The 24,655-nt window shown below is 46.3% G+C and overlaps 1 protein-coding gene across 8 annotated transcripts in view; it reads left to right on the forward strand.

The window, feature by feature from the left end:
* The window catches only part of SMYD3 (SET and MYND domain containing 3), a 763,302-nt gene that overhangs the window by 632,813 nt on the left and 105,834 nt on the right, over nt 1-24,655 (forward strand). For all 8 annotated transcript variants that reach the window (NM_001265933.1, XM_028839533.2, XM_077964305.1 and 5 more), the window contains 2 exon segments: nt 18,403-18,490; nt 23,884-24,058. In NM_001265933.1, the coding sequence (NP_001252862.1) occupies nt 18,403-18,490; nt 23,884-24,058 (263 nt within the window).

Below are 24,655 nucleotides of genomic sequence, written 5' to 3' on the forward strand. Positions count from 1 at the left end.
CATAAAACAGTTTCATGGTAGTTTAAACAATGGGCTGTCAGGAAGGGATATTCTTGCCCTCTATTCCTCCAACACTTTGTAATACTGAGTAGGGCCTATTTTATTTCCCCATACCAAGACCTGCAAATTCACATGTAAACCAAACCACCCCCTGGAAAGACAGGATATATATTCTCATTACCATCATGATCGATTCCTTTCTGCATGCAGTTCGTGTCCCAGTGTTCTTTCCTCTTCCAAGAACGCACACATTCCAGAGCTGATGAAACCAGACTTGAGTAACACAGTGTTGGTTTGGTAGTATACTTAGATATGTGAGTTTTCTAATCTGGTCAAACGGATGAATATCCCCATTATCCTGTTGGAGATCTGTATATTTTTATAATTAACAAACTTAGAAGAATCATTTCATAAGGGTCTATACGCCCAGGATTGGAAGGGCCCTTAGAGGCCCCACCCACCCAGGGCAAGTATCTCCCCGACAGTGTCTGTCCTGGATGGGTCTCCGTGCTCCGTGACGTCTGTCCTGGGTGGGTGTCCGTGCTCCGTGACGTCTGTCCTGGGTGGGCTCCATACTCCGTGACGTCGGTCCTGGGTGGGTGTCCGTGCTCCGTGACGTCTGTCCTGGGTGGGTGTCCGTGCTCCGTGACGTCGGTCCTGGGTGGGTGTTCATACTCCGTGACGTCTGTCCTGGGTGGGTGTCCGTGCTCTGTGACGTCGGTCCTGGGTGGGTGTCCATACTCCGTGATGAGTCTGTCCTGGGTGGGTGTCCGTGCTCCGTGACGTCTGTCCTGGGTGGGTGTCCGTGCTCCGTGACGTCGGTCCTGGGTGGGTGTCCGTGCTCCGTGACGTCTGTCCTGGGTGGGTGTCCGTGCTCCGTGACGTCTGTCCTGGGTGGGTGTCCGTGCTCCGTGACGTCGGTCCTGGGTGGGTGTCCGTGCTCCGTGACGTCTGTCCTGGGTGGGTCTCTGTACTCCATCTGTCCTGGGTGGGTGTCCGTGCTCCGTGACGTCTGTCCTGGGTGGTTGTCCGTGCTCCATGACGTCTGTCCTGGGTGGCTGTCCGTGCTCCGTGACGTCTGTCCTGGGTGGGTCTCTGTACTCCATCTGTCCTGGGTGGGTGACCGTGCTCCGTGATGAGTCTGTCCTGGGTGGGTGTCCGTGCTCCGTGACGTCTGTCCTGGGTGGGTCTCCGTGCTCCGTGACGTCTGTCCTGGGTGGGTCTCCGTGCTCCGTCTGTCCTGGGTGGGTCTCCAGACTCCGTGACGTCTGTCCTGGGTGGGTGTCCGTGCTCCGTGACGTCTGTCCTGGGTGGGTCTCCGTGCTCCGTCTGTCCTGGGTGGGTCTCCAGACTCCGTGACGTCTGTCCTGGGTGGGTGTCCGTGCTCCGTAACGTCTGTCCTGGGTGGGTCTCTGTACTCCATCTGTCCTGGGTGGGTGTCCGTACTCCGTGACGTCTGTCCTGGGTGGTTGTCCGTGCTCCATGACGTCTGTCCTGGGTGGGTGTCCGTGCTCCGTGACGTCTGTCCTGGGTGGGTGTCCGTGCTCCGTGACGTCTGTCCTGGGTGGGTCTCCGTGCTCCGTGACGTCTGTCCTGGGTGGGTCTCCGTGCTCCGTCTGTCCTGGGTGGGTGTCCATTCTCATTGTGAACATTTTTAGTGGAGATCGCACCACATTCTTTTTGAGCAGATTGTTCCACTCTTGGGCAACTGTGATTGTAAAGTTAATTCATTTCATGAACTAAAAGCTACCTCTTTCCACTTACATCAGGATCTTAGTTCTGCCCCATGGAGCAATAAAGAGGAAATAGGTTTCTTATCCCACCTACCCGTCTTCAAATACTTGAATACTTGAGGCAGTGTGGTGTAGCAGAGAACAGTCAGGTTTCTGAATTATACAATTGGGAGTTCAAGTCCTTCTCTGCCACTTTCTAGCCATTTGAACTTGCGGAGGCTAACCTATCTTTCTCAGCTGGAGTCTTGTCTTCTGTAAGGACTGGACTGGTTTTTACCTGATACTTTGTTGAAATGATTAAATAAGATAACAGCGTTTAAAGTGATTAGCACAATAAATCCTCAGTAAATGATGTTGTTATCTGGCCTGCAGTTAGCCATCTCTGAAACTCACCCATGTCTATAAAATAAGGAAAATGATTCCTACCAAGGAGTGATTCAAGCCTGACATCAGTTAATCCTAAGATATGGTTGGTTGTTCAGCCAGCCAGGCTGAACAAGAGTATATATACTTTCTTATCCTAACCAGATCGCATTATCTTACCCCCAGAATATTATAATGAAGATATTAACAAATCCTTGTTGAAATTGAACAATATGGTGTTGGTAATATTCCCCCCATATACTTATATAATCTCCATGGAATTAAATGAGTTCAGATTGGCAGGATTTGTTCTTGGTGCTGCAGGCGCAAGAATGGCATTCACTAGAGAGAGCAGAGGTGTATACGGCAACCGCGCTGTCTCCAGTGTGTAGAGCAACGCACCTGTGCTGTCTCTAGGAAATACCATGTTTTAAAATTCTCAGTAAGCGTTGGTCAGAGATAGACAGTGACTTATCTGCTTGAAGACTTCCATTACAGAGTTTTGTTTTTATTTTCTTGAGACCATATTTGCTGTCACTCTGGTCTTCTGCTGCCATTCCCTTTCTCTCAGTTCTTCAGAGAGGAATAAGAATAGTTTCATGACCATATTTACCAAGTTCTTTCACTATCCTGGAATATAGTTCATCTGGAATTAAACACGTGAGCTTTTCTAAAATTCCTATTCTGTTTTCTCCCGATGAAGAATAGTTTCTTTGGGGAGAAAGGAAAAACCCTAAGAATTGAGTAGCTTTCTGTGATCTCTGGATGTTTCCCGCACGCTCGGAGCAGCCACTCTGTCTCTTCCATGCTTTCTCGTTTGCTCAGGGAGCACTGAAGCGTTCTTCATCACCTCAGTTACTCAGCATTGTCCTCTTACACTCCTCATCTCCGGGGCACTGTTCTGCTGCCTGCTGTCCGTCTCTTCTGTAACAGGACAGCTCACGTGAGTTGAGCGGTTACTGTGAGCCAGTTGCTATGCACAGCACTGTGCATATTATCTCATTTAGCCCTTAGGCCAACCCTGTGAGGTAGGTCATCTTGTCCTATTGGGAAATGCGTAACAGCTGTTTGTCAGCAGTGTGCTCAGATTTTGTTCTAGAACGTGAACCTTGTGCAGGCTAGAAATGAATAAAGCAAATGCGAACCTAAGCAACTGTCAAGCACTTGACAGACTCATAGTTTCCAGTAGTTTAACGACTACTGTGCCCTCGTTATCAAGATTACAGCTACACTGAAAATGGAAATGGGGAGATGGGCAAGCAGTTCTCAGATGTGTTAACATGAAACCTAGATTACAGAAATAACACTGCTCTTCCTGGAGGTCAAACAACAAACAAACACAAATTGGTTTCACAGGCTAAAGTGTAGTTGGAGAAAAAGGGCATTACTCTTTTGAAAATCTTAGCCTAGGCAGCTTCCCCTCTTTTTCTGTCGGAATCCATGTTTGTTTCCACTCCCAAGCTCAACTCCCTCTTCCTGCCATCCCTGCCTTGTCCGTCTCCAGCCGCTGATGACATCAACAGCGTGTTCCTGCGGTTCAGGCCCCTGTAATGCGGTGCTGCTGTGAGGATCACAGGGTCCTGCAGACGGGTGCTGGGGCTGCTCCTGGCCTTCCCTCAGCTGAGCTTCCTCCTGGCCAAGTTGTCCTCAGCTGGCCCCTTTACCCGTTCTCGATAGCACTCCCAGACCCTCACCACTGCTCCGTCCTCCTAAGCCTCTGTTGTCTCTTGATTTCACTAGATAGGGAAAAAGTAGGGTCCGTCAGGCATAAAGCCCATCTCAGCTTCCCACCCTGCTGACTTCCAGACGCAACTTATCTGCACCCACTCTCTCTCTTCCTCTTAGAGGAAATGGGGACCTCCTTGCCAAAGCCATGTCCCCACCACCCGCTTCCACCACCTGTGCTCTTGACCCCACCCCCTGCCTCCTGGTGGACCTCGCCCCCCTCGCTGCCACATCTGTTGGGGTCTGCCTCTCCGTGTCCACTGACTCCTTCCCTGTGGCATAAACCTCCCCACACTTTCAAGAAACAAACTCGTTTCCCAGCTCAGCGTTTGCGTCTAACCATTGTTTCCTCTTTAATTTGTGAAACCCCTTGAGTCGCCCGCACACTTAATGACCCTGTTTGTTTTCTCTTAACTCCCAGGGATGGGCTTTCACCATCATTCCCTGAATCGCGCGCTCTCTGATGTCCTCGGTGAGCCCCTGATTTCAAATCCGGTGGCCTCCTCTGAGTCTGTTCCCCATTGATGCCATTGCTGAGTTCCACACTCCCTGTCCCTTCCTTCTTCCTCCTAGGAAGACTCTGCTTTCCTTTCTGTGCCCTCCTTTCCTTCTCCCACTTTGCCCCTGAAATGCTTGGGCCCTGTTGGATCGGGTGATTTCCTCTATCCTGTATCTTCAGATTCCACCTGCGTGGCATTGACTTCCAAATCGCCATTTCTCACTTTCGCTTGTCTTCTGGGTCTAGTTTCATATTTCCCGTTTCCTGTGGGGCAACTCAACCTGGGTTCTCTGCAGACATCTTATATTAGCATGTCTAACAGCGACCGTCCCTTTGCTAAACACTTTCTACATTCCCCATCTCACCGCAAGGCTTCGCCATGCGCTCAGTCACTGAAGCCAGATGCGTGGCAGTTGTCCTGGAATCCTCCTTTACTCTCCACAGACTTACTTCCAGGTTATCATCTTGTTACACTCTCTTGAATTGTTCCTTTTCTCTTCAGTCTCTCTCTTCCTCTCTCTCTTGCTAAGGCCACCGCCTTATTCAGATTCATGTCATCTCTTTCTGGATTGTTGAAACATTTACCTAACGCCTTCCGCCTTCAGTCCCTCCCACCTGCCAGGGTATTTTCCAGGTAAATATTTGAAAACCACAGTGATTATATTTAAAAATCTCCCCACGTCTCCGTGTTGCCCACACGAGATCAAATTCGTTCTTTGCTCTGGCCCCTTCCCTACCTCTCTACCTCATGTCTAAACTTTGATCTCCACCCCTTTCCTCCGATGAACCGTTTAATTCAGCTTTCTGTTTTTGGGTCTGTGGGATTATTCTGAAGAAGGCCTTCAGCTTAGGGGGGAAAAGAGCCTCTAACTCAGGAAAAGCAGCCTCTGAACAGCAAGTAACTGCAGACCCAGTGGGGCAGCAGAGGGCCAGGGTGCTGCCGCGTCTCCGCAGCACCGCCCTGCGGTGTGTGAGTGGACCAGAAGCACCCACCAGCGTGGCCTCCCCATGGACCTCTTTCTCTGCTTTCTCTCTCTGGACTGGCCTTCCTGCTCTTCTTTCCTCATCTAATACTTCCATAGTCTCCAAGCCTGGACTCACTCATCCTCTTCTCCAGGACATTTTCCCTGAATCCTGGCTGGGCAAAGGGCTCTGTCTCTGCTCCCATAGCCCCAGGGCTTACCTCTCTGTTAACACGTGCGGTATTTAGAAATGACACTTTTATCTGGCCGTTTCAACCACTGGAATGTAAGCTGAGGCCACATCTCAGCTGTGTCTTCTCAGATCCAATACCTGGCCCGGGGTGCACTGGGGAGATGTTGTCATATATTGAGCTAAAGACCACCTGAAGGGTGCGAGATTTATTCCCCATAGTGCCACGGACTTGGTCACTTTTGTGGCTATTGTAAATAAACTATTTGTGCAAAAGCAGAGAACATGGGAGACAGAACTGTAGATTGAGCAGACAAGAAAAAAGAGAAGCAAAACCATCAGTACTTGCAGCAAGTCTTACCCACGTCGGCACGAGAAGTGGCAGCACGATGGCAGAGATTCCGAGCGACGGCCGAGGCAGCAAAGGCCACGCTGATGGTCCTTGGCCCAAGAGATGCTGATGTCATTTGCCTCAATGGAACCCGGTCTGTATTCTTAACAGCTCTTCAGGTGATTCTAAGTATATACCCACCATACTAGGCCCTGACGTCAAAGAGGAGAGCCAAAGCTGGAGGAACAACAGGTCTGCAGTTTGAGGGAAAGTCGGAGCCCTCAGTATCCCTTGAAGCATATGCCTGGGATGTGTGTGTATGTGGGCATGTCTGTGGGTATCTGTGTGTGTGTGCACTCTTGGTAGCACAGGGGAGGAAGTCAGCCCTCTGCAGCCCTCTGGAGTGAATTAAAGCCTCTGAAATATATTTTAAAAAGCGCATCCTGAGCAATCCAGCTTCCACTGGCAATGAAGAACTGAGACTTTCACATGTTAAGTCCTCTGAATGAAAGTCTGGGTACCCCTTGTTCTTGCACAGAGCAAGAGGGATTTTTAATTTTGTTTACCTCCAGGAAAGAAATCCTTGAGTTGGTAAGCATTTACAAACCTTAAAAATCTTACTTTCAGAGAAGTCTAAAAAGTTAAATGGAGGATAAAACAGAAATGGTAAAGGCAAACAGCTGGGGCTGTGTAATTTTGGCCAACAGTGAATGTGACACAAAATGAAAACAAAAACTGATCAAAAGGTAATCATTTCCTAAATCTTCTGTGACTGGCATCATCGCATGCCCTTGGGCAAGAGGAAGAATATTAGGGGTATGAGAAGAAAGAATTATATCATCTCGTATACCCAAAAAGCCATTTTGAACATCCAAAATTTAGAAACTTCATCAGATAATAATACAAAGATGATACCTATACTGTTGGGGACAGATTTGAGGTTTGATGTCCACATGCCAGGTTCTAATGGAGGATGTGCACGACTCGGGTGGCTCAGTGAGCAGTTCTCTGGTAGCGAGAGTACTCTGAGTGTATATCTGAGTATCTGTGTCCAGCTTTCCCCATAATATCCAGCATGTCCTGAGTGGAATCCCTCACCCCTCCCTGTCCCTCATTTTCTTCCTGTGAAGTAGGGACCTGACTGATCGCCATCTGGTAATGTTTATGAAGCTCCATCAGACCTTTGTCTGGAAGACTCTGTTAACAGTAATGCATGCTTGGTTTATGAGAGGGTTACAAGAGAATGGAGGTGGAGGCAGGGTGCCAAACACGGCCAGTGCTTTTATCTTTGACATTACAAAGAGGTCCTCTGGCTGAGGGCCAGCCTGGAGTTTACTGGAATCGAAAACGCAGACATGTGCTTTCTGTTGGTGGCGTGCCAGGAAGAGGCTCACCGTGCCGTCAGCCAGCACTTCACTTCCACGGGCCGCAAAGTTGCTTGCAAGAGCATCTGAGTCCTGGTGATTTTGTGTAGTCTCTCTCATGTATATGGGATGGGGGGGGGCACAAAAGAGCTGTACCATTGAATTTGGTCACCCCCGTCTCCTCCCAAACTTTCAAAAGTAGTGTTCTCCTCACCAGGCCTTTAGGCCAAGTGATTGCCCTCTGGGGTGACCCCCCCTTCAGCTTCCAGGGACAGATCTCTGTATGGATTAATTCACAGACTACGGAATTTTTTGTTTGTTTTAGAATAATTGAAGGAACACTGGCTTTTTTTCCACTGAGGTACAAAATACAATTCTAGATTTTTTTTTTAAAGGCTGAGAGATTCAAGTAATTCTTTCCCTCAGTGACATGTTTCTTTTGAACTTCTGACTTGTTGGACACATGGTCTGAGGATTTAGCGCTGACTTATGAAGTGTTTGTAAAACTGTGTAATTTCTGCAGCCCAACTCTGAAGACTTGGGGAAGCTCTGGAACCTTCCATTAACTGATGTTAAGAGAGAGGTTCTAATGTCAAATTAAATCATTTCTTTAGATGACCCCTAAGATTACCTCCTAAAAAACTATGTCTAGACTTGTGTCCCAGGGACTTGTTATGTGAAGCTGTCATTGTGGATCCCAGCTAAACTATTCCTTTAATTCAGAACCACAGATGAAATAATCTGATGTGCTTGCTTTAGCAGATAAGCAAATACCATGTTTACCCAAGCTTGGAGTATTGCCTGTAATCATTATACATACAAATGTTAGAGGGAATATGTGAGCTAAATAACCATTGTCAAATTCTTGGTTTGGCAGAAGGTAGCACCATGTTGAGTGTTGTCTTCGGTCCTGTAGACTCTCTGTGCTGTGGCTGGGGTTGTTTATATATGAGAAAACTCAGTTTAAAATGGAAGGAGGTACAAATCAGAACAAAGGGGTTTACAATTGTTGCACAATCACAAACCCCAGTAACTCTATCAGAATTTCAGGTCTCTTTTCATGGACAACATATACTTTAGACATAGGCAACTAATGGAGTGGAAGGATTCATTTGCATCTCGATGTTAACCCTGACCAAGTTCTCACCTGGGCAAGCAGAGCCAGGGGGCACTGTTAGACTCCAGGCCTCACAGCTGGCCAGTGGCAGAGCTGGGACCAGGTCCGGCCTCCTTAGTTCCACGTTCATAGTGCTGCCTGTCACACAGTCTTACATGCCAGCAGCACAGAACCCAAATCAAGCTATCATTCATGCTATGTTTGAATGTCTCTGGAGTGACCACATCTAGGTTATCCTAACCTTTGCCATCAGGACCCTGCCCCTTAAACCTCACTTGAATCTGTTCTGCTGCAGCTTAAAGCCTTTTTAACTGTTTGCAGAGGAGAATGAGAGCATCTGTCCCCAAAGAAGAAAATATAAAAGATGGAGATTTGGCAGATTAAAGGAGATGAGGGCTACGGCTTTGGTCTTCATTACAACAAAACTCACCCAGAAATTTGGAGATGTACTTTATCTTAATGGCTATTATCAGGAGAACAGTCTTCCCACAAAATCTTTGGATTTTTCCTAGAATCTCAAACCTCCCACCTGGTAGTGTTTACACAACAGTATTGGCAGGACTTTGGTAGGAGTTGTGAGTATGGCCTTACAGCAGCCTAAGCCGTCCATTTGGTAGTCTCTCTACAGATGTGAAAAGAATTTGTCCGAATATACACTTGCAAGTGGAGCTCATAGCCCTCTGCGTCATCGAATCCCCATTATATGTTATCATATCAGGAACATATCTTTCCAGTATGGGGGGAGGGTGCAAGCAAGTGTCTCCTTCCTAAAAGTATTCATGTGTGTTTAACTGCCCTTGTATATCAGCCCATCATGCTAGTTTTCTACAAAAGGCTTTTCTGCAAAAGTCTCATTTTTAGCAAGCACCACTGACAGAGGTAGGCTTTCAAACTGCCCTCAATGTGTAGATGCTGTTTTTATTCTCTCCAGGTTGACTTGATTTTATGTAAGCACATGAGCTTACTTCTCTGAGAAGCAGTTTTATTCGCTGGGATGGGAACACCCCACACAGAGGGAGGGGAGGTGTTGAGGCTGTAGCTGGAAAAGGCCTTTTGTGGTTCTAGAAGTTCTGACTTCCTGCCTTCAAGGCTGTGGCCCCTTTCCCAGAAGCCACAAAGGGAATATTCCCTTCCTTCTGGCAATTCTGTGTAGCTGGAGACTGAACCTTGAAACTGCAGTTGGTTTGAACGTGTGGCTTTGTAGAAATGTGTAGTTGCAGGAGAGCCCTGTTTCTGCCTGAGATCTAAAGCTAAATGGGCATTTGGCAAATGGTGGCAGCGACGGTGGGAATGTAAAGTGGAACGGAACAGAGCTGCCAGTGGCTTCAGCTGTTGCATGAGTTTCTCTCCTCGCCACGAGCATTTGTGTTTGGACTGGGTTCACAGCCCCTGATTGCCCAAGTGCTCCTCAGTTGGATCCAAGGGAGTGACAGGGCTGCCCGACGGGAGATGGCTGTCTCATCTGAGAGGAGGACATCCACCCTGGGGTAGGCCGGCTCAGGGAGGTGGGTGAAGCAGCAGGAGGCGGGAACTTCGGGCTCTTGCGAGGATGCAAGCAGCTGCTTGGACTCAGAATTCAAAGCCCTGCTACGTCCTGCTTGTGGACATCTGTTAAAGGCACTGAGATCCCACAATTTCATGAAACAGATGAAAAAATAACCTTTCAAAGCCAATTTTACTTCATCTGTGGGCTGATGACAGCATCTGGAGGACATGCTTTTCGTCTGCATCACAGTTACACTCACTGCCGCGAGGCAGCAGAGCACGCATCGTGAAAGCCAGTGGAAGGTGCGCAGGGATTGTGCCTGTGGATGTCAGAGGCTGTCTGGTGTGGTTTGTGTCGGATCAGAGAAGTTTGCTTGGATGACTATGCTGAGGAAGAGCCTTCCCGGCAAAGGGATTGGGATGTGCAGAGATGTGGGGCCACAGCATAGCTGGTTCTTGATTACGTCGTAATGTGCTCCCTCCTCCACCGTTTTTTTCCTTCCCACCAAACGCAGCTGACTCTAGTCAGCCTCCTGTTGGCTGGGGATTGAAAACTCGGGCCACTGTGACATTTAGGATATAAGGAACTCTAGAGGGTGCAGAGGAAAGGATGAGAAGGTGCATCTCCTTAGAAAATTGTTGCCACTGAAGAAATTCGGCCTCAGGACAGTTGAAGGACTTGCCAAGACTACACAGCCATGCAGCAGGGATATGCAGTGGGGATTCCGTTCCACATCTCATGGTTCCAAGCCTGGCATTCTTTTTCACTAAGTTCTGTTAATCATTGTGTACATTGCTGATTAATTGCTAATTAGAACATACTACAGTTTGATCGTGCTTCCACCTGAGAACATTCCCTCCTTTTCCTTATTCCCCAGCCCATAATGCCCGCTGCCTGGTCTGTAGTTGATACAGTGAATGCTCTATTTTTAGCCACTATTTTTCCGCTTTATGAAACAGACACTTTTGCCCTCCAGTTACATCTGAACTGCTTGCAGTTGTTTTTGCCAAAGGAGGTGGAAATTGGTTCCAGCAAAGATGTTTTCTGTTAATCATAAAGGTTTTTGAATGATATTAATCTAGTCCAAGTATATTGCCCCAATCAGACTACCTCAGTCAAAGACACTGCAAATTACCTCATAATTTTGAATTTCAGGACTTTCCAATCTCTGTCCTGAGTGCAGACAATGTATTTGAACCTCATTCTACTTTAAAAACTAAAAACCTTTCTTCCTTTTAAGACACGAATTGTTGAATTACTGGAAAAGTTTATGTGTTAATTAATTTTATTTTCCATCCTGTACGCCATCTCTTTTCAACCTAATTAGAGTTTGCGTGAGTCCTGGATAACAGGAAGTACTGGTAAGCAGATTACCTTTCTCCTGTTCCTCTTCTTTTAAATGAGAACCATCTGAAATCGGCCCAGCATAAGAGTTTCAACATCAAACGCTTGCAAGCTAAGTGAACACATCTGTTCGAGTGTTCGAGCTGCAAGGTGGGTCTGGGCGGATTTGTGTGATGTTTAACCCGACAGAGCCAGTGGCCACTTTCCCGAGTTTATACTCAGCTAGACTGGCTGGACTTCAGACTTTCCCTGTGGAAGAAACATAGCTTTGTTATTGACAGCGACTACTGGTATCTGGCACGTAAACTTCCTACTCTGAAACCCAAAGGAAGCGTCTGGCCAATTGAATATAACCTTGTTGAGTGATACCCTTTTATGTGGTGGTGAGATGATCTCATATCATCTGGTACCTATTTTTACAGTGAAGGAAATGATCCCAGGGTATTGATTCAGCAGCTATGGATGAAGGAATGTAGGTGGCCTCACTGATTCATCCAGGGATAGATGGAGCCAGGGACCTCTGGGCCAAGAACACTGTTAGAAACTCAGGATGGTGTTTGAGGTAGAAGCCAGGAGAGTTAACCGAGCCCACTCCCCTAAATAACCCTTGATGCGATTGTCAGAAAGCCTGGGTCCGGAGTCAGCATGGGGTTTCCTACACTGGGGGAGGGTGTCACACTTAGCCTCTAAAAGATGACCAATGCCAGCTGTAGTATTTGACAAATACCCACAGCTGCAGTGGGAACGTATCTGACCTTAGTGTGGTAATATTAGAGTCAAGGTAGACGCGTGCTGTGAAAAGAACAACCTGTTGTCTTGGTTGGGATTCTCTTTGTTGTGGTGGAGTTGAGGTATTTTATTCTTGTGATACTGTCACCCATGGGTTGTGGAAGACCACTTCTCATTCACTCCATCACCAAATATTTACTGAGTGATTTACCTTGCGGGCACTGGGAATACAGCTATGATGAGGTCCTGGCCCCTCAGGGCCTTCTCAGGATACCTGAGAGGCAGCCCAGGAGATCATTCATGTCAGCTCAGGGCTAGGGAGTGTGCAGAGGGGCCTGGAGGGCCAGGCTAACCCAGAAGGCAGAACCAGAGAAGGTTTCCTGATAGACGACCTCAGGGGCTGTGTCCCCAAAGGACAAACGGGAAGAAAGCCAAAGAGTTAAATGGAGTGGTGAGCCGAGGAAACGGCGGAAACCACGTTACGAGTCCTGACAGAAGCCACAGGACGGCGATTTTAGCTGGAAGCGTGGGTAGGATTTTGGGGTGGAGCTGTGAGGGGAAAGAATGGGGTGAGTGAATTGGGAGGGCAGTGTCAAGGGTCTTGTGCGGTCAGAGAGAGAATGGAGAAATGAGACTCGTTCTTACCTGAGAACAGCAGCACAGTTCTGCCTGAAATGAACTATCTCCACGATCGTACTGTTTAAATTGAAGGACTTCCCTGGGGCTGTGCAAGAGTGGTCGCCGGAGGTGGAGCTAGACTGGCTCTGCACTGCTGCGATCACTACAGTGGTTCCGTAGCGGCCACCTAGACCAGCTGCTCCTTCTCAGGCGAGGAAGCTGAGGGCCGGGAAAAGGAAGGCTTGTCCAGGGTCATGCAGTGGGTCAGGGCAGAGATGCCACCAGTGCTGGAACCAGCAGGTTCTTAATTCTCTCAGTCATTTCCCAGGAAAGCCAACTTTCTTAGGAATCCTTCTGCTTCTAGGCTGAATTCTTTTTAGCATTTGTAGAAAATTCAGCAATAGTATATTTGATGTTTAAATGAATGTAAAATGAGTATTTCTATCCCCTAAAAAAAAATGTCAGGACTCACCCATTCAAGCTCCTTTTACGTGGTAAAAGTAAAATTCAAAGAGATTTTTGTTTTCCTGAATAACTTTGTCCTGAATTATATCAAGTGTCCTTGCGTTTGGATATGAAATAATGAAAATAAGGATATAAATTTACTAATTTTATACCTCAGAGACTGTGATAAAAAACATAGTAATTTACTCTCCTATTTGCAAATCAGAAAAGTAGAAGATTTAAATTATGCTTCCCTAAGTAGTTTTTCTGTTTCTGTACACATGCCCTATTGATACACCCGTGCAACTGAACGTTTTCCTCCGGCCCGGGGTGGAGAGAGGGGAGATGAGACAGACCCAGTGTAGACGTAATTGTGAGTAGCAGCCACAGTGGATGGGTAGGGTCAGGGGAAGCTGGAACCTGAGAGGCAGTCACCGTAGTGGAACACTGCAGGGAGGTGATAGCTGTTCGTGAATGTGACTTTGTCTAGCTCCAGGGTAAAATGCTCTCAGAGGTATCATTTCTAAATGTTTAGGAGCAGTTTCAAAGCCTGCTTGCTCTTCTGTTAAGCAAATAAAGGCTTAGGGTCAACCTGAAAGAACAGCTAATCAGATTATGTTCACTGGTGGCAAATGTAGTTGAGACTATAATTCCCATATGAAATTGTTCTGCCCTGGGCTGCCGTCTCACCCTGCTTGACAGAAGAATACGAGATCTGCTGTGGGTTCTATGTTGGAGGATTTTACTCTCCTCTTTAAAGTACTAGTACTAGGAAGAGCTTAGGAAACATGGGTGAAGATACTTTGAATGTATTAACTCAGACGTGAGTTTCACCTTTTAAGCAAGTCCAGGAGAGAAACAAACAAAATTTAAGCATGAAGGTAGTAGAAAGAGAATGGGCACTGGAGCCAGCCAGACCTGGGTTTGAATCCTACCTCTGGTAATCAGGGGTAGAAGGACATTTGGACCAATTATGTAACCTTCAGGACTATCTTGCACCTCATTTGTAAATTACAGGTATTGATGCCTTTCAAAGATGTAGTGAGGAATAACTGAAATAAACACCGAGACATCAAATCATTACCAAGTTAGTTCACTTCTTCCAGATCCATTCTAGAGACATTCAGCAGAGCGTTTGTTACGTGCTGGATATTTGGGAGAGGCCGGATCAAAGAAGAAGAAGACCTATATTCAGCTCTAAAGAGTTGACAATTAAGTGGGGAAGACAGGACATGCACACACACTGCAGTCCACAAACTCTGGCCACACTGGCCTCTATTGTTCCTGGAATATTCAGGCATTCTTCTGCCTCTGCACTTGCCCTCCCCGCTCCGTGGAACTCCTGTCTCCTACACCTCCACCTCCTTTAGAGCTTTACTCAAATACCATCTTAGTGAGACCTGCCCCAATCGTCCTGTTTAAAATGAACTCCCTGGTGCCAATATTCCCCATGCCTCTTCCCTGTTTTTCCCCCAACAAAATGTGTGTGTGTGCGTGTGTGTGCGCGCAGGTGTGTATCTTCTCTTACTGTGTGTTCCACCTGCCTCTTCAGTGTGAACATGATGATTATCTGATTTATGTACTGCTCTATCCCTACTGCCTAGAACACTGCCTGGTTAGGTACTCAGTAAGTGTTAATGGAATAAATGAGTGATCTGACTGACTAATTTCAGGTACAGAGAGGGCCAGGCACAAACAGCCCCAGTGGCCAGAAGAGCGGAAGGTATGTTAGGGACCACATTTTCTTTTTTTTTTTTTTTTTTTGAGACAGTCTTGCTCTGTCACCCAGGCTGCAGTGCAGTGGCCGGATCTCAGCTCACTGCAAGCTCCGCCTCCCTGGTTCACGCCATTCTCCTGCCTCAGCCTCCCGAGTAGCTGGGACTACAGGCGCCCGCCACCTTGCCCGGCTAATTTTTTGTATTTTTAGTAGAGACCGGGTTTCACCGTGTTAGCCAGGATGGTCTCGATCTCCTGACCTCATGATCCGCCCGTCTCGGCCTCCCAAAGTGCTGGGATTACAGGTTTGAGCCACCGCGCCCGGCCAGGGACCACATTTTCTATAGCTGCTGCAACAATTGATCATAAATACAGCATCTTAAAACAGCTCCGATTGATTATTTTAGAGTTCTGTAGGCTGGAAGCCTGACCCAAGTCTCAGTGGGCCAAAATCAAGGTGTGGGCAAAGCTGTTGTCCTTTCTGGAAGCTCCAGGGGACTGGATTCCTTGCCTTTGCCAGCCTCTGGTTACACAGCACATCCCCCGACCTCCTCGTTTGCCTCCCTCTTCTACTTCTAAGGACCCTTGTAATTAGACTGGACCCACCGGGCAAGTCCAGGGAACTCTCAGCTATTTTAAGGTCAGCTGATGAGCAACCTTAATCCCGTCTACAACTCAGTTCCCCTTTGCAGTGTGACCGAACATATTCAGAGGTTTTGGAGAGCAGGACGTGGACATCTTTGGGGGTCCATTATTCTGCTTACCATAGAGACTAGCAAGCTTAGGTCTAGGGTTTAAGCTGCCAGTTGTGAAATGTAAAACTGGAATATTCACTCAGGAATGGCCACGACGGCCAAGATCTAACGGGTAAGCTTGATCTGGGAGGCTGTGGGAAGTTGCTGAAGGCTTTGGAACAGGAGACTGAGGTGATTTTTAGGAGATGACAATGGACTTAGAGCAGGCATTCGGAGGGAGACTGTTGTTTTACCTTCTTCTTTTTTTTTTCTGGAGGCGGAGTCTTGCTCTGTTGTCCAGGCTGGAGTGCAGTGGCATGGTCTCGGCTCACTGCAACCTCCGCCTCCCAGGTTTGAGCAATTCTCCTGCCTCAGCCTTCCAGGTAGCTGGGATTACAGGCACGTACCACCAGACCCAGCTAGTTTTTGTATTTTTAGTAGAGATGAGGTTTTGTCATGTTGGCCAGGCTGGTCTCAAACACCTGACCTCAGGTGATCCTCCTGTCTCAGCCTCCCAAAGTGCTGGGATTACAGGCATGAGCCACCACACCTAGCCTGTTGTTTACCGTCTTAAGAGCATTTTATCTCCTCCGTCCTCTGTGTACAGAAACCTAGGGATGTATTTAGAATTTCCTTAAAAAAAAAAAAAGTGCACCTATGGTGTCCTTTTAAAAACCATTCTACTATATCACACATAGGCACAGCACGTACACACAGAGGCCCGCAAAGCCGAATTACACAGACAGAAGTGCTCCCCTCTCCTCATCCACACACCCACTGCCTCAGCCTGCGAAGGAGAGTCTCAGGATCTGTTTTCCGTGGCTCGTAGTGCCCTCCAGCCTTTTTTTCTGCCCCCGCGCACTTAAGTGATGTTTCTTCTTCCCAGAAACACAGGCTGACTCTGGCAGTGGCTCTCATGGGGTCGTTGTATAAGCCTCCTTCAACGGGCACGTAAGAGTCTCCAGGGAGATGTCTAGAGTATGAAAAAGTCCCTCCTTCCTCACCCTTATGTCACCCCCACGCTGGCCCTGCTTTCATATAACCTCCTAGGATGGTTCTTGTCCCTGACACCTGTTGAAAGTCTCATGGATATTGAACACCTAGTTTTGAATAGTGTCTTATAAGAGTGCTTACCCTCTGACGAGCCACCTGAAAGCAGCACGTCCCACAGGACTTTCTGCAGTGACATAGTGAACTGTTCTGTATCTCGATTGTTCAGTGTGGTAGCCAAAGCCACATGTGGCTGTTAGCTTCTTGGAATGTGGCTGCTGCAGCTGAGGAACTGAGTTTTTTATTGTTTTAATTAATTGAAATTGAAATAGCCACACCTGGCTGGTGGCTACCTATTAGTGAAACTTTAAAGAAGCAGGACTTGCTGAGCATGCTGAAAAGACCATAGCAGCATCTGTGGTAAACAGAGTAACATTTGCCAAGAAGATAGCCTTTTGGAATCAGACAGACCTGGGTTGAAATTTTGGTTCCAAGCTGGTGATTTTCAGGAAAATCACTTAACTGAGTCTCAGTTTTGCCATCTATAAACTCGGTAGGATCAGTGATATATTAGGGAGAAAGATGTTAGGCACCCTCTGACCTGGGGGGAAGAATATTTCACCTCTGAGTTGTTGCACGTAGTAAACATCAGACGTACTTTTTGTTGGTTTTATTATTATTTTTCAGTATTCTGTAGACAATAGTCATTGCCTGACCCAGGGTAGACTTCTCCCACTCCCTGCCTGTGTTACCCCATAGGATATGATCTTACATAAAAGAACTGTGTGAAGATAAGACAATATCAGTAAAGCCTTCAGCATTGTGTGCACATGTGGTTTTCAGTCATTCATTCAACAAGTGCTGATTAAGCAACTATTATGTGCCAGGCACTGTGCTAGATGCCAGAGGTACACTGGCCAACGGAAAACAGAAGACCTGCTTACTAAATAGGAGGGCAGACATTTCGTACGTGGTAGCTCATAATTTTATGTTCTTCTGCATTTTTTCAGTGTTGGGGGTTTTGTGTTTAGGTGGAAGAGTCAGAATTGCTTCACATGGGTGTAGCTGTATTTTATTCTTAGTAAAGTTTTAGCTGTAGGTCTCCTAACAAATAACTATTTATCCTATTCCCCTTCTGTTTTTTAAAAATATCAGCTTTATTGAGGTATAATTGACGTGTGATGAAATTCGCCCAGTTAAAGTGTACAGTTCAGTGGTTTTCAGTCTCTTTAGTGTTGTGCAGCTACCATGGTGTCCATCTTAGAGCATTTTTATCACCCCCGGAGAAACCCCTACCCATTAGCAGTCACTCTCCAGTTCCCTCCAGTCCTCTCAGCCCTAGACAACCACTGACCGACTGTCTGTCTCTGTGGATTTGCCTCTTCTGGACGTGTCATATCCATGGAGTCATACGTGTGGTCTTTGTGATTGGCTTCTCGCTTAGCGTAACGTAGTCAAGGTTCATCCATGTTGTAGCATGTGTCAGTACTTCATTGTGGAAAGGTTCATGTTGTAGCATGTGTCGGTACTTGATTGTAGAATCATATTCCATTGTCTGGATATATACCATGTTAGTTGATAGACCTGTGAGTTGTTTGCATTTTTTGCCTATTATAAACAATGCTGCTGTGAATATTTGTGAACAAGTTTTGTTGAACATATGTGTTCATTTCTCTTGGGTAGACACCCAGGAGTAGGATTGTTAATATGGTAACTCTAATTGGTAATATGAAAACTCTACGTTGAACCCTTTGAGGAACTTCCAGAGTGTTTTCCAAAGCTACCATTTTGCATTCTCATGAGCAGTGTGTGAGGGTATCCGTTTCTCCACGTCTTCACCAGCCTTTGCCGTTATCCTGTCTTTTTGACTATAGCTGTGGTAGTGGGTATCAAGTAATATCTCACTGTGGCTTTGCTTTATATTTCCCTGATGATAAATGATGTCAAGCATCTTTTCATGGCCTTGCAGGCCTTTTGTATATCTGGGAGAAAGGTCTATTCAGGTCCTTTGCTTATTACTAATTGGGTTATTTGTCTTCCTTTTCTGGCCTGAGCAGGATGCTGATATGCTAACTGGTGATGAGCAAGTATGGAAGGAAGTTCAAGAATCCCTGAAAAAAATTGAAGAACTGAAGGCACACTGGAGTATCCTTTCGCCTGTGGGTTGAGCTGGACTGTTGGGATTGTTTTCTTGTTTTCTTGTTTCCTTGAAGCCCTGTGGTAATGAGGCCAAAGGCAGGGTTTGACCTCTCCATGAGCCAGTGGTTTTCACTCTGTTCCATGGTCACAGGCCGCACCCTCAACCCTGGTCAGCGGTTTGAGTAATGACAAGGAAGATCGTGGCAAGATCAGCATGAATAATAACTCACTACCTTTAGGTAATAATCAACACTCATGGCCCAATAGTAGTAGGAAAGTAAGTATTAGTCTCTTTACGTGTAAAAGGTGACAAATTCCTCAATTATCTTCTCCCATAACCACTGACATCTCCAGGAAAGAATAGCTCAGAATCCTTGTCATTCAGTGCCATTGACCCTCAGACCCAGAAGCTTCGTATTAAACCAGGCATGACTACAGTGGCAGGGGGGATTTGCTGCACGACACATTTTCTCGGCGTGAATAGTAATGACCACAGGTGGGCCAAAGTTCAGAGTAAGGAGAGATCACGTAGGATAAAGGTCAATGGGGAAGGCTCCACGGATGTTTTACGGTGCAAAAGATAGCCTGAGTCGGGGCAGGATTTGGATAGGCCGAGGCTGAGAGGGAGGCCGCTGCTGGTAGAGGAGTTCACTGGAGCAAAGCTGCGATGAAGGGAGACAGCAGGCACGAAGGAAGAGATCAAGGTGGATGAAAAGACTGCAAAAGGTCATTCAGAGACTTTGGGGTAAATTACATCCCAGGCACTAAGAACGTTTCCAATTTGCTGACAATGCTATTTAAAGAGTTGTAGAGAGCTAGAGAGGGAGGTAGAGGGAGGCTTCCAGTTGTAAAGGTGAAGGACATAATTTTGAATTGATAGCCCTCTGAGCTGATTAGCAGTCTTGGCAGAGAATCTCGGACTGGTTACTAAGGAATGGAAAAGAAAGCAGTGATCATCATGATGCTGCAGGGTTTCTCCAAGAGCGAGTGAATCCAGAGAGAGTGGTAACGTTTGTATCGAGACTTCAGAAAGGGATTTGACAAAAAGTAGTCAAGAAACTTATGTTAGATGTTAGCAAAACTAACTGAATAGCTACACTGAAAAAATGATGTTAAACGATTCAGTGTCATTCTGGAGTGTTGTTGTTCCATCTCGGTCCTCTTTAATTCATAATTCCATACCTTGAACAAAGATACTGAGGACAGGTTTCTGAAATCTCCAAAGTGACGTAGATGGGGAGGATAATAGAGGGAGGATGATAGAATCTGTATCTCAAAAGAAAAAAAAAGGCTTCAAAAGATCCCTAAATGTTTAAATGGTGTCCAAGTTTTAAAGAGATGAAATATAACAAGAACATATATACAATTTCTATTTGGATCAAAAAGTTCAAATATGTAAATACGCATAAGAACATGTGAAAATAAATTAGGGCTTTAGTAAACAGCAAAATTTAACAACACTTAAGAGTATAATATCATCTTACTACTGTGATCTTGGGCTGCATTAATATTGATTAGAAGGTGATAGTATTGGTCCGATTATTTCTAGAATTTTCTATTCAGTTTGAGGTAGGAAGTATTAAAACAACTGGTTTTGAGGGGTGGAACTGAAATTAAGGAGGGATTTGAAGCCCTGTCTATGATGAGATAGAAGATACTGGGAAAACAGTCCACTCTGGAACAGGAGGCCCCTGTTGATGGGCTCAAAGAGCTTTTTATGCGCAGAGGAGTACACTCGTTCTGTTTGGGCCCTGGCCATGGTATTGGGGCCCCCGGATAACCCAGCCAGAGTTCAGTTTCAACCGTACAAGGTTTTACTGAAAACGGACTGTATGCTGAGTACCTTGCCGGTCATCATTCACCTGATGGTTCAGACAGAAGTTAGAAAACACAGCCCTGCATTCACTACTCTCCTGCATAGCGGGGTAGTAAAATGTCCATTAATACATATTTTGGTAAAGATCTAGACTTACAGCGGCGTCAAAGACACAATAGTCAACTCTGGGAAGTTAAAAGATTTCACAGAGGAGGTGACCAGTGAGCTGCGTCTGGGAGGATTAGTGGGAGTTCACCAGGCCAACCAAGAGAAGAGGCGTCCAACACAAGGGATGACGTGTTCAGATGCACAGAACATGCACTGCTGCTGAGAAGCTGCCGACTGTGCAGTATGAGAGGAGGGGAAGGTGGCACGGCCTTAACTGCCATGCACAGATTAGACTTCATAGGTGAGAGGGGGCCGTGCAATGATTTTTTAAGCAGTAGAGTAATATGATCAAGTGGATACAGACTCTGTGGACTGACAGTATGAATCTCAATGAGTTGAGTAATTCCCAAGTGAATTTACTGTGCTTCTTTCTCTTTTCCCCTGATCCTCTTATGGTCATTTAAAAGTATTCAGGAAAAAAGGGTATCTGTTCTGTCCATTAAGAATCTATTCTCTTTGGGTAGGCTATCCAGCCCTGCTAGGTCTAGAGCTCAGCTCCTTACTGGAACAGAGTCACTTGTAATAAACACCACACAGATGCCAGGGACTAAATCTTTGAGCAAATACATGTCAGTAGTAACTTGGGGGAAAAGCCTCTTAGTTAAAATTATTCCATTTTTTTGCTCACTGGGGTGCTTTGCAGGAAAGGTTTTGCCTTGTTTGCCAAGAGACAGTTGCCAGTGTTGCGAAGGAAAATTGGCACGTAGTCCCTTCCAGCTTGCTGGGGGATAAAGTAGATGCATTCCTATGAGTGGCTGCAGAACATCACATCTGGCTTTTACTTCTAAGGCCTGTCACCTCAAACCTCTTTAGAATAAGTGGGAACATACATAAATGAACAGGCAAATAATCGTGGAGGTCAAACAGCACAATGTTTAAATAAGGTACAAGTCTTGCCACAGAAATGTCTAGCATTGTGTAAGAGACAGTCATTCCTCCTGATAGTTCGTCAAATCTCTAATCCTGGAATGAAAAGCCACAGAGGTTAGCCCAGCAATCTGTTACAAAATCAGTGCATTGCCTAAGATACTGCTTCCCCCAACCTCTAGAGGATACATTCAGCAAACTTTGAACATACATGTCAGATGAATGCCAGAGCAAATCAAGGACTCACTTTTCTTCAGGAAGTGGACCTTTTTTAGGATCAGGGTCAATTCCTCCAAGACAGGACTCATCCTAAAATTGCAGTGGGTGTGACAGAAAATGCTCTCAGCTGTGCATTGTGGTGCTTTAAATTCTCATCAAGGAACTCATCTTTTGGAGTAAGATATTGGGCCTCTGGGAAGCCTTTGCTGGAAAGAAAATATATTTCCTGTGAAAGTTCATAAAGGTATTCGTCTCCACTGTCAGGAATGGCTTGATTGGTTTATTAGAAGTATTTGCTAATGTTTTGGAAAACCATGTTCTGAGAAGGGCATGGACACTCAAAGACGAAGGTTTTGCTGGACAGAGAGGGGAGCATACACAGTGGGTTGGCTGTTCAGGGCTGGGCATGCTCTGTTAGGACCTCCATGAAGAGGGTTTTGAATTAGGGGCCGGGGATGGCACAGAAAGCATGGATTGTAAAGAGACCAGGTCATGTGGGAGTGGGAGGGGTGTGGGGGCATGAAGGGAAGTTCAGTTAAAGTCAGTCCACTGAACCACTTTCTTTAAGCCCAGTCAGGCTCAGAGGTCACGTCACAGAGGGAAGGTGGAAGGCACTAATGCTTGTGTCGAGTGTGCCTTGTGCATGCCACGAAATGTTCCCCACTGTGTCTGTGACACCCAGCACTCCACCTGGCTCATGAGAGGACACATGACAAATTGCGTCATTTTACATACAGTATATTATTCTTACATTGACATTAGTCATTTTTATTTCTGGTGTATCATTAAGCACTCTGACTTCCTCAGAACCTCAAGTCTGATAAATGACAGGACTAGATTAGATCTGAATCTAGCTTTACTACAGTCGAAGGCTAGGCTGCCATTTCCGATCTTCAAAACCTTTTCTCCCACTGGAATGACAACATACAAAGCAGAGGAATTTGGAGTTCCACTGGGTGAAGGTGGGACAGGAGTGAGAGTAGGGCAAGTCCCAGCTCAGGACCCTCCTTGGTCTCCGACTCGCCTAACAGTGCACAGTGAAGAAACTATGAGGTCCCAGGGTCCTGCACTCTCGCCTTCGCTCTGTTTCCCAGAGAATTCACTGGGGAGGGATTCAAAGCATGCTCCATAAACCATGTCCTCAGTCCTCTGACTGCCCCTCTAAGACAGGGAATATCAGTTTTAAAAAGTGAAGTCACTCCAAGGCTACATGAGATTGTTATTGACTCATAGTTAATCGAAAGTCAGTGTTACTGAGAAGTGGATATTGAGTCTTCTCCCCATCCTTTTTAAAGCATCGTTTCCCTTGCCAGCAATTTATGTGATAAGCCACGTTCCTAATATTGTCTCTTATTTTGGGGGTTTAAAATAACACAGATTTTAATTATTTGGTTAAGTATAGGCTTGGGTCACTTTTGCTTTATAATCGAAAAAGATGAGATCCCGTGGAAATCTATTTCTTCACATTGCTCCACCTAGTGTGTGCCTGTGGGTTGTGTGTGTATTTGGGTTCATGTATGCCCAGAACTCAGATAACACAGAAGCAAACATGAGCTCTTCCTTTTGAAAAAGGAATCTCTCTAAAGCATCTTTAATTTCAAATCAGTTTTTAAACAGAAGCTAACAGAGTAAATAATTTAAAACCGAATTAACTTAATCTTTAGTCCAATTTAATAAAGGACTGCATTTATTTATGACTAGATTTAAAGAGAACACATCTAGGAGTATGAAGAAAGAACAGGTCTTTAGAAGTTTTTGTTTGTTTGTTTTTGGGTTTTTTTGTTTGTTTGTTTTTGAGACAGAGTCTTGCTCTGTCGCCTAGACTGGAGTGCAGTGGCGTGATCTCGGCTCACTGCAAGCTTCGCCTCCTGGGTTCACGCCATTCTCCTGCCTCAGCCTCTGGAGTAGCTGGGACTACAGGCGCCGCCACCACGCCCGGCTAATTTTTTGTATTTTTAGTACAGACAGGGTTTCACCGTGTTAGCCAGGATGGTCTCGATCTCCTGACCTCGTGATCCTCCTGCCTCAACCTCCCAAAATGCTGGGATTGCAGGTGTGAGCCACCGCGCCTGGCCTGAAAGTTTTAAAACTCCAAAGCGCAGGCCTGGTTACACGCTAGTCTGTTGATGTAAACAGAATTTACTTCACTGAGATGCCACTTGTGTGTTTTTGCTTCTCAAGTGTGTTTTCAGGCGGCTCCTCTGTGAAAAGTAACGGGTGCTTCCCTCCCTCCTGCGCTTGGGAGCTCTTCAGCCTTTTAGAGAATCTAATTTCACTTTGGTTTTTTTCTCGATGAAGACAATGAATCCTTAACTAAGGTTAATAACAGAGTGGGAGCAGGTTCTGGCCATGTGCCAGGCGATCATCAGCAGCAATTCTGAGCGGCTTCCCGATATCAACATCTACCAGCTGAAGGTGCTCGACTGCGCCATGGACGCCTGCATCAACCTCGGCCTGTTGGAGGAAGCCTTGTTCTATGGTACTCGGACCATGGAGCCGTACAGGCAAGTCCCAGGGAGAGGGCAACCCAAGGGCTGGGATGTCTTCACGTTGGGCAAAGATCGATGTCGTGAAGTCACTCCGATTACTGCTTTGCATGGAGGATTTCCAGCTGCTTCTCAACCACTGTGTAAAAACCAAGTCTTATTTTATTCATTCCCCCTTGTTCATTCACTTATGCATTCATTCATCATTTGTAAAGTTCCTTCTGCATGTCAGGCACCGTGGGTGTACAGAAACTAATTAGATGCTGTCTCGATCTGGAGCAGATGATTACAATATGATGTGGCGCTTGCAATGACAAAGGCAGGCTCGGGGTGCTGGGGGAGCTGGAGAGGAACGCGGGCTCAGACCTAGCTTGAGAGGCTGTGTCATTGGCCTCTGCTGGTCCAGGGGAGGATGGCCATACAGGGCCCTTGGTTTGGCTGGCAGTAAATCCTGGTCCCTTCTCTTTCTCAGGATTTATGCTTTCAGTTGAATCATTTGTCTTCATAATTACCTTGTGAGCCAGGGAGGACAGCAGGGAGATGGCCCTGCCTCAGCTTATCCTTGAGTCAGGTGAAGGAGCGATTGGTGATTTTGCTTCTTGACTGATCTCAGCT

The sequence above is a fragment of the Macaca mulatta genome, chromosome 1 (genome assembly GCF_049350105.2).
Source record: "Macaca mulatta isolate MMU2019108-1 chromosome 1, T2T-MMU8v2.0, whole genome shotgun sequence".
In the NCBI taxonomy this organism is placed as follows: domain Eukaryota; kingdom Metazoa; phylum Chordata; class Mammalia; order Primates; family Cercopithecidae; genus Macaca; species Macaca mulatta.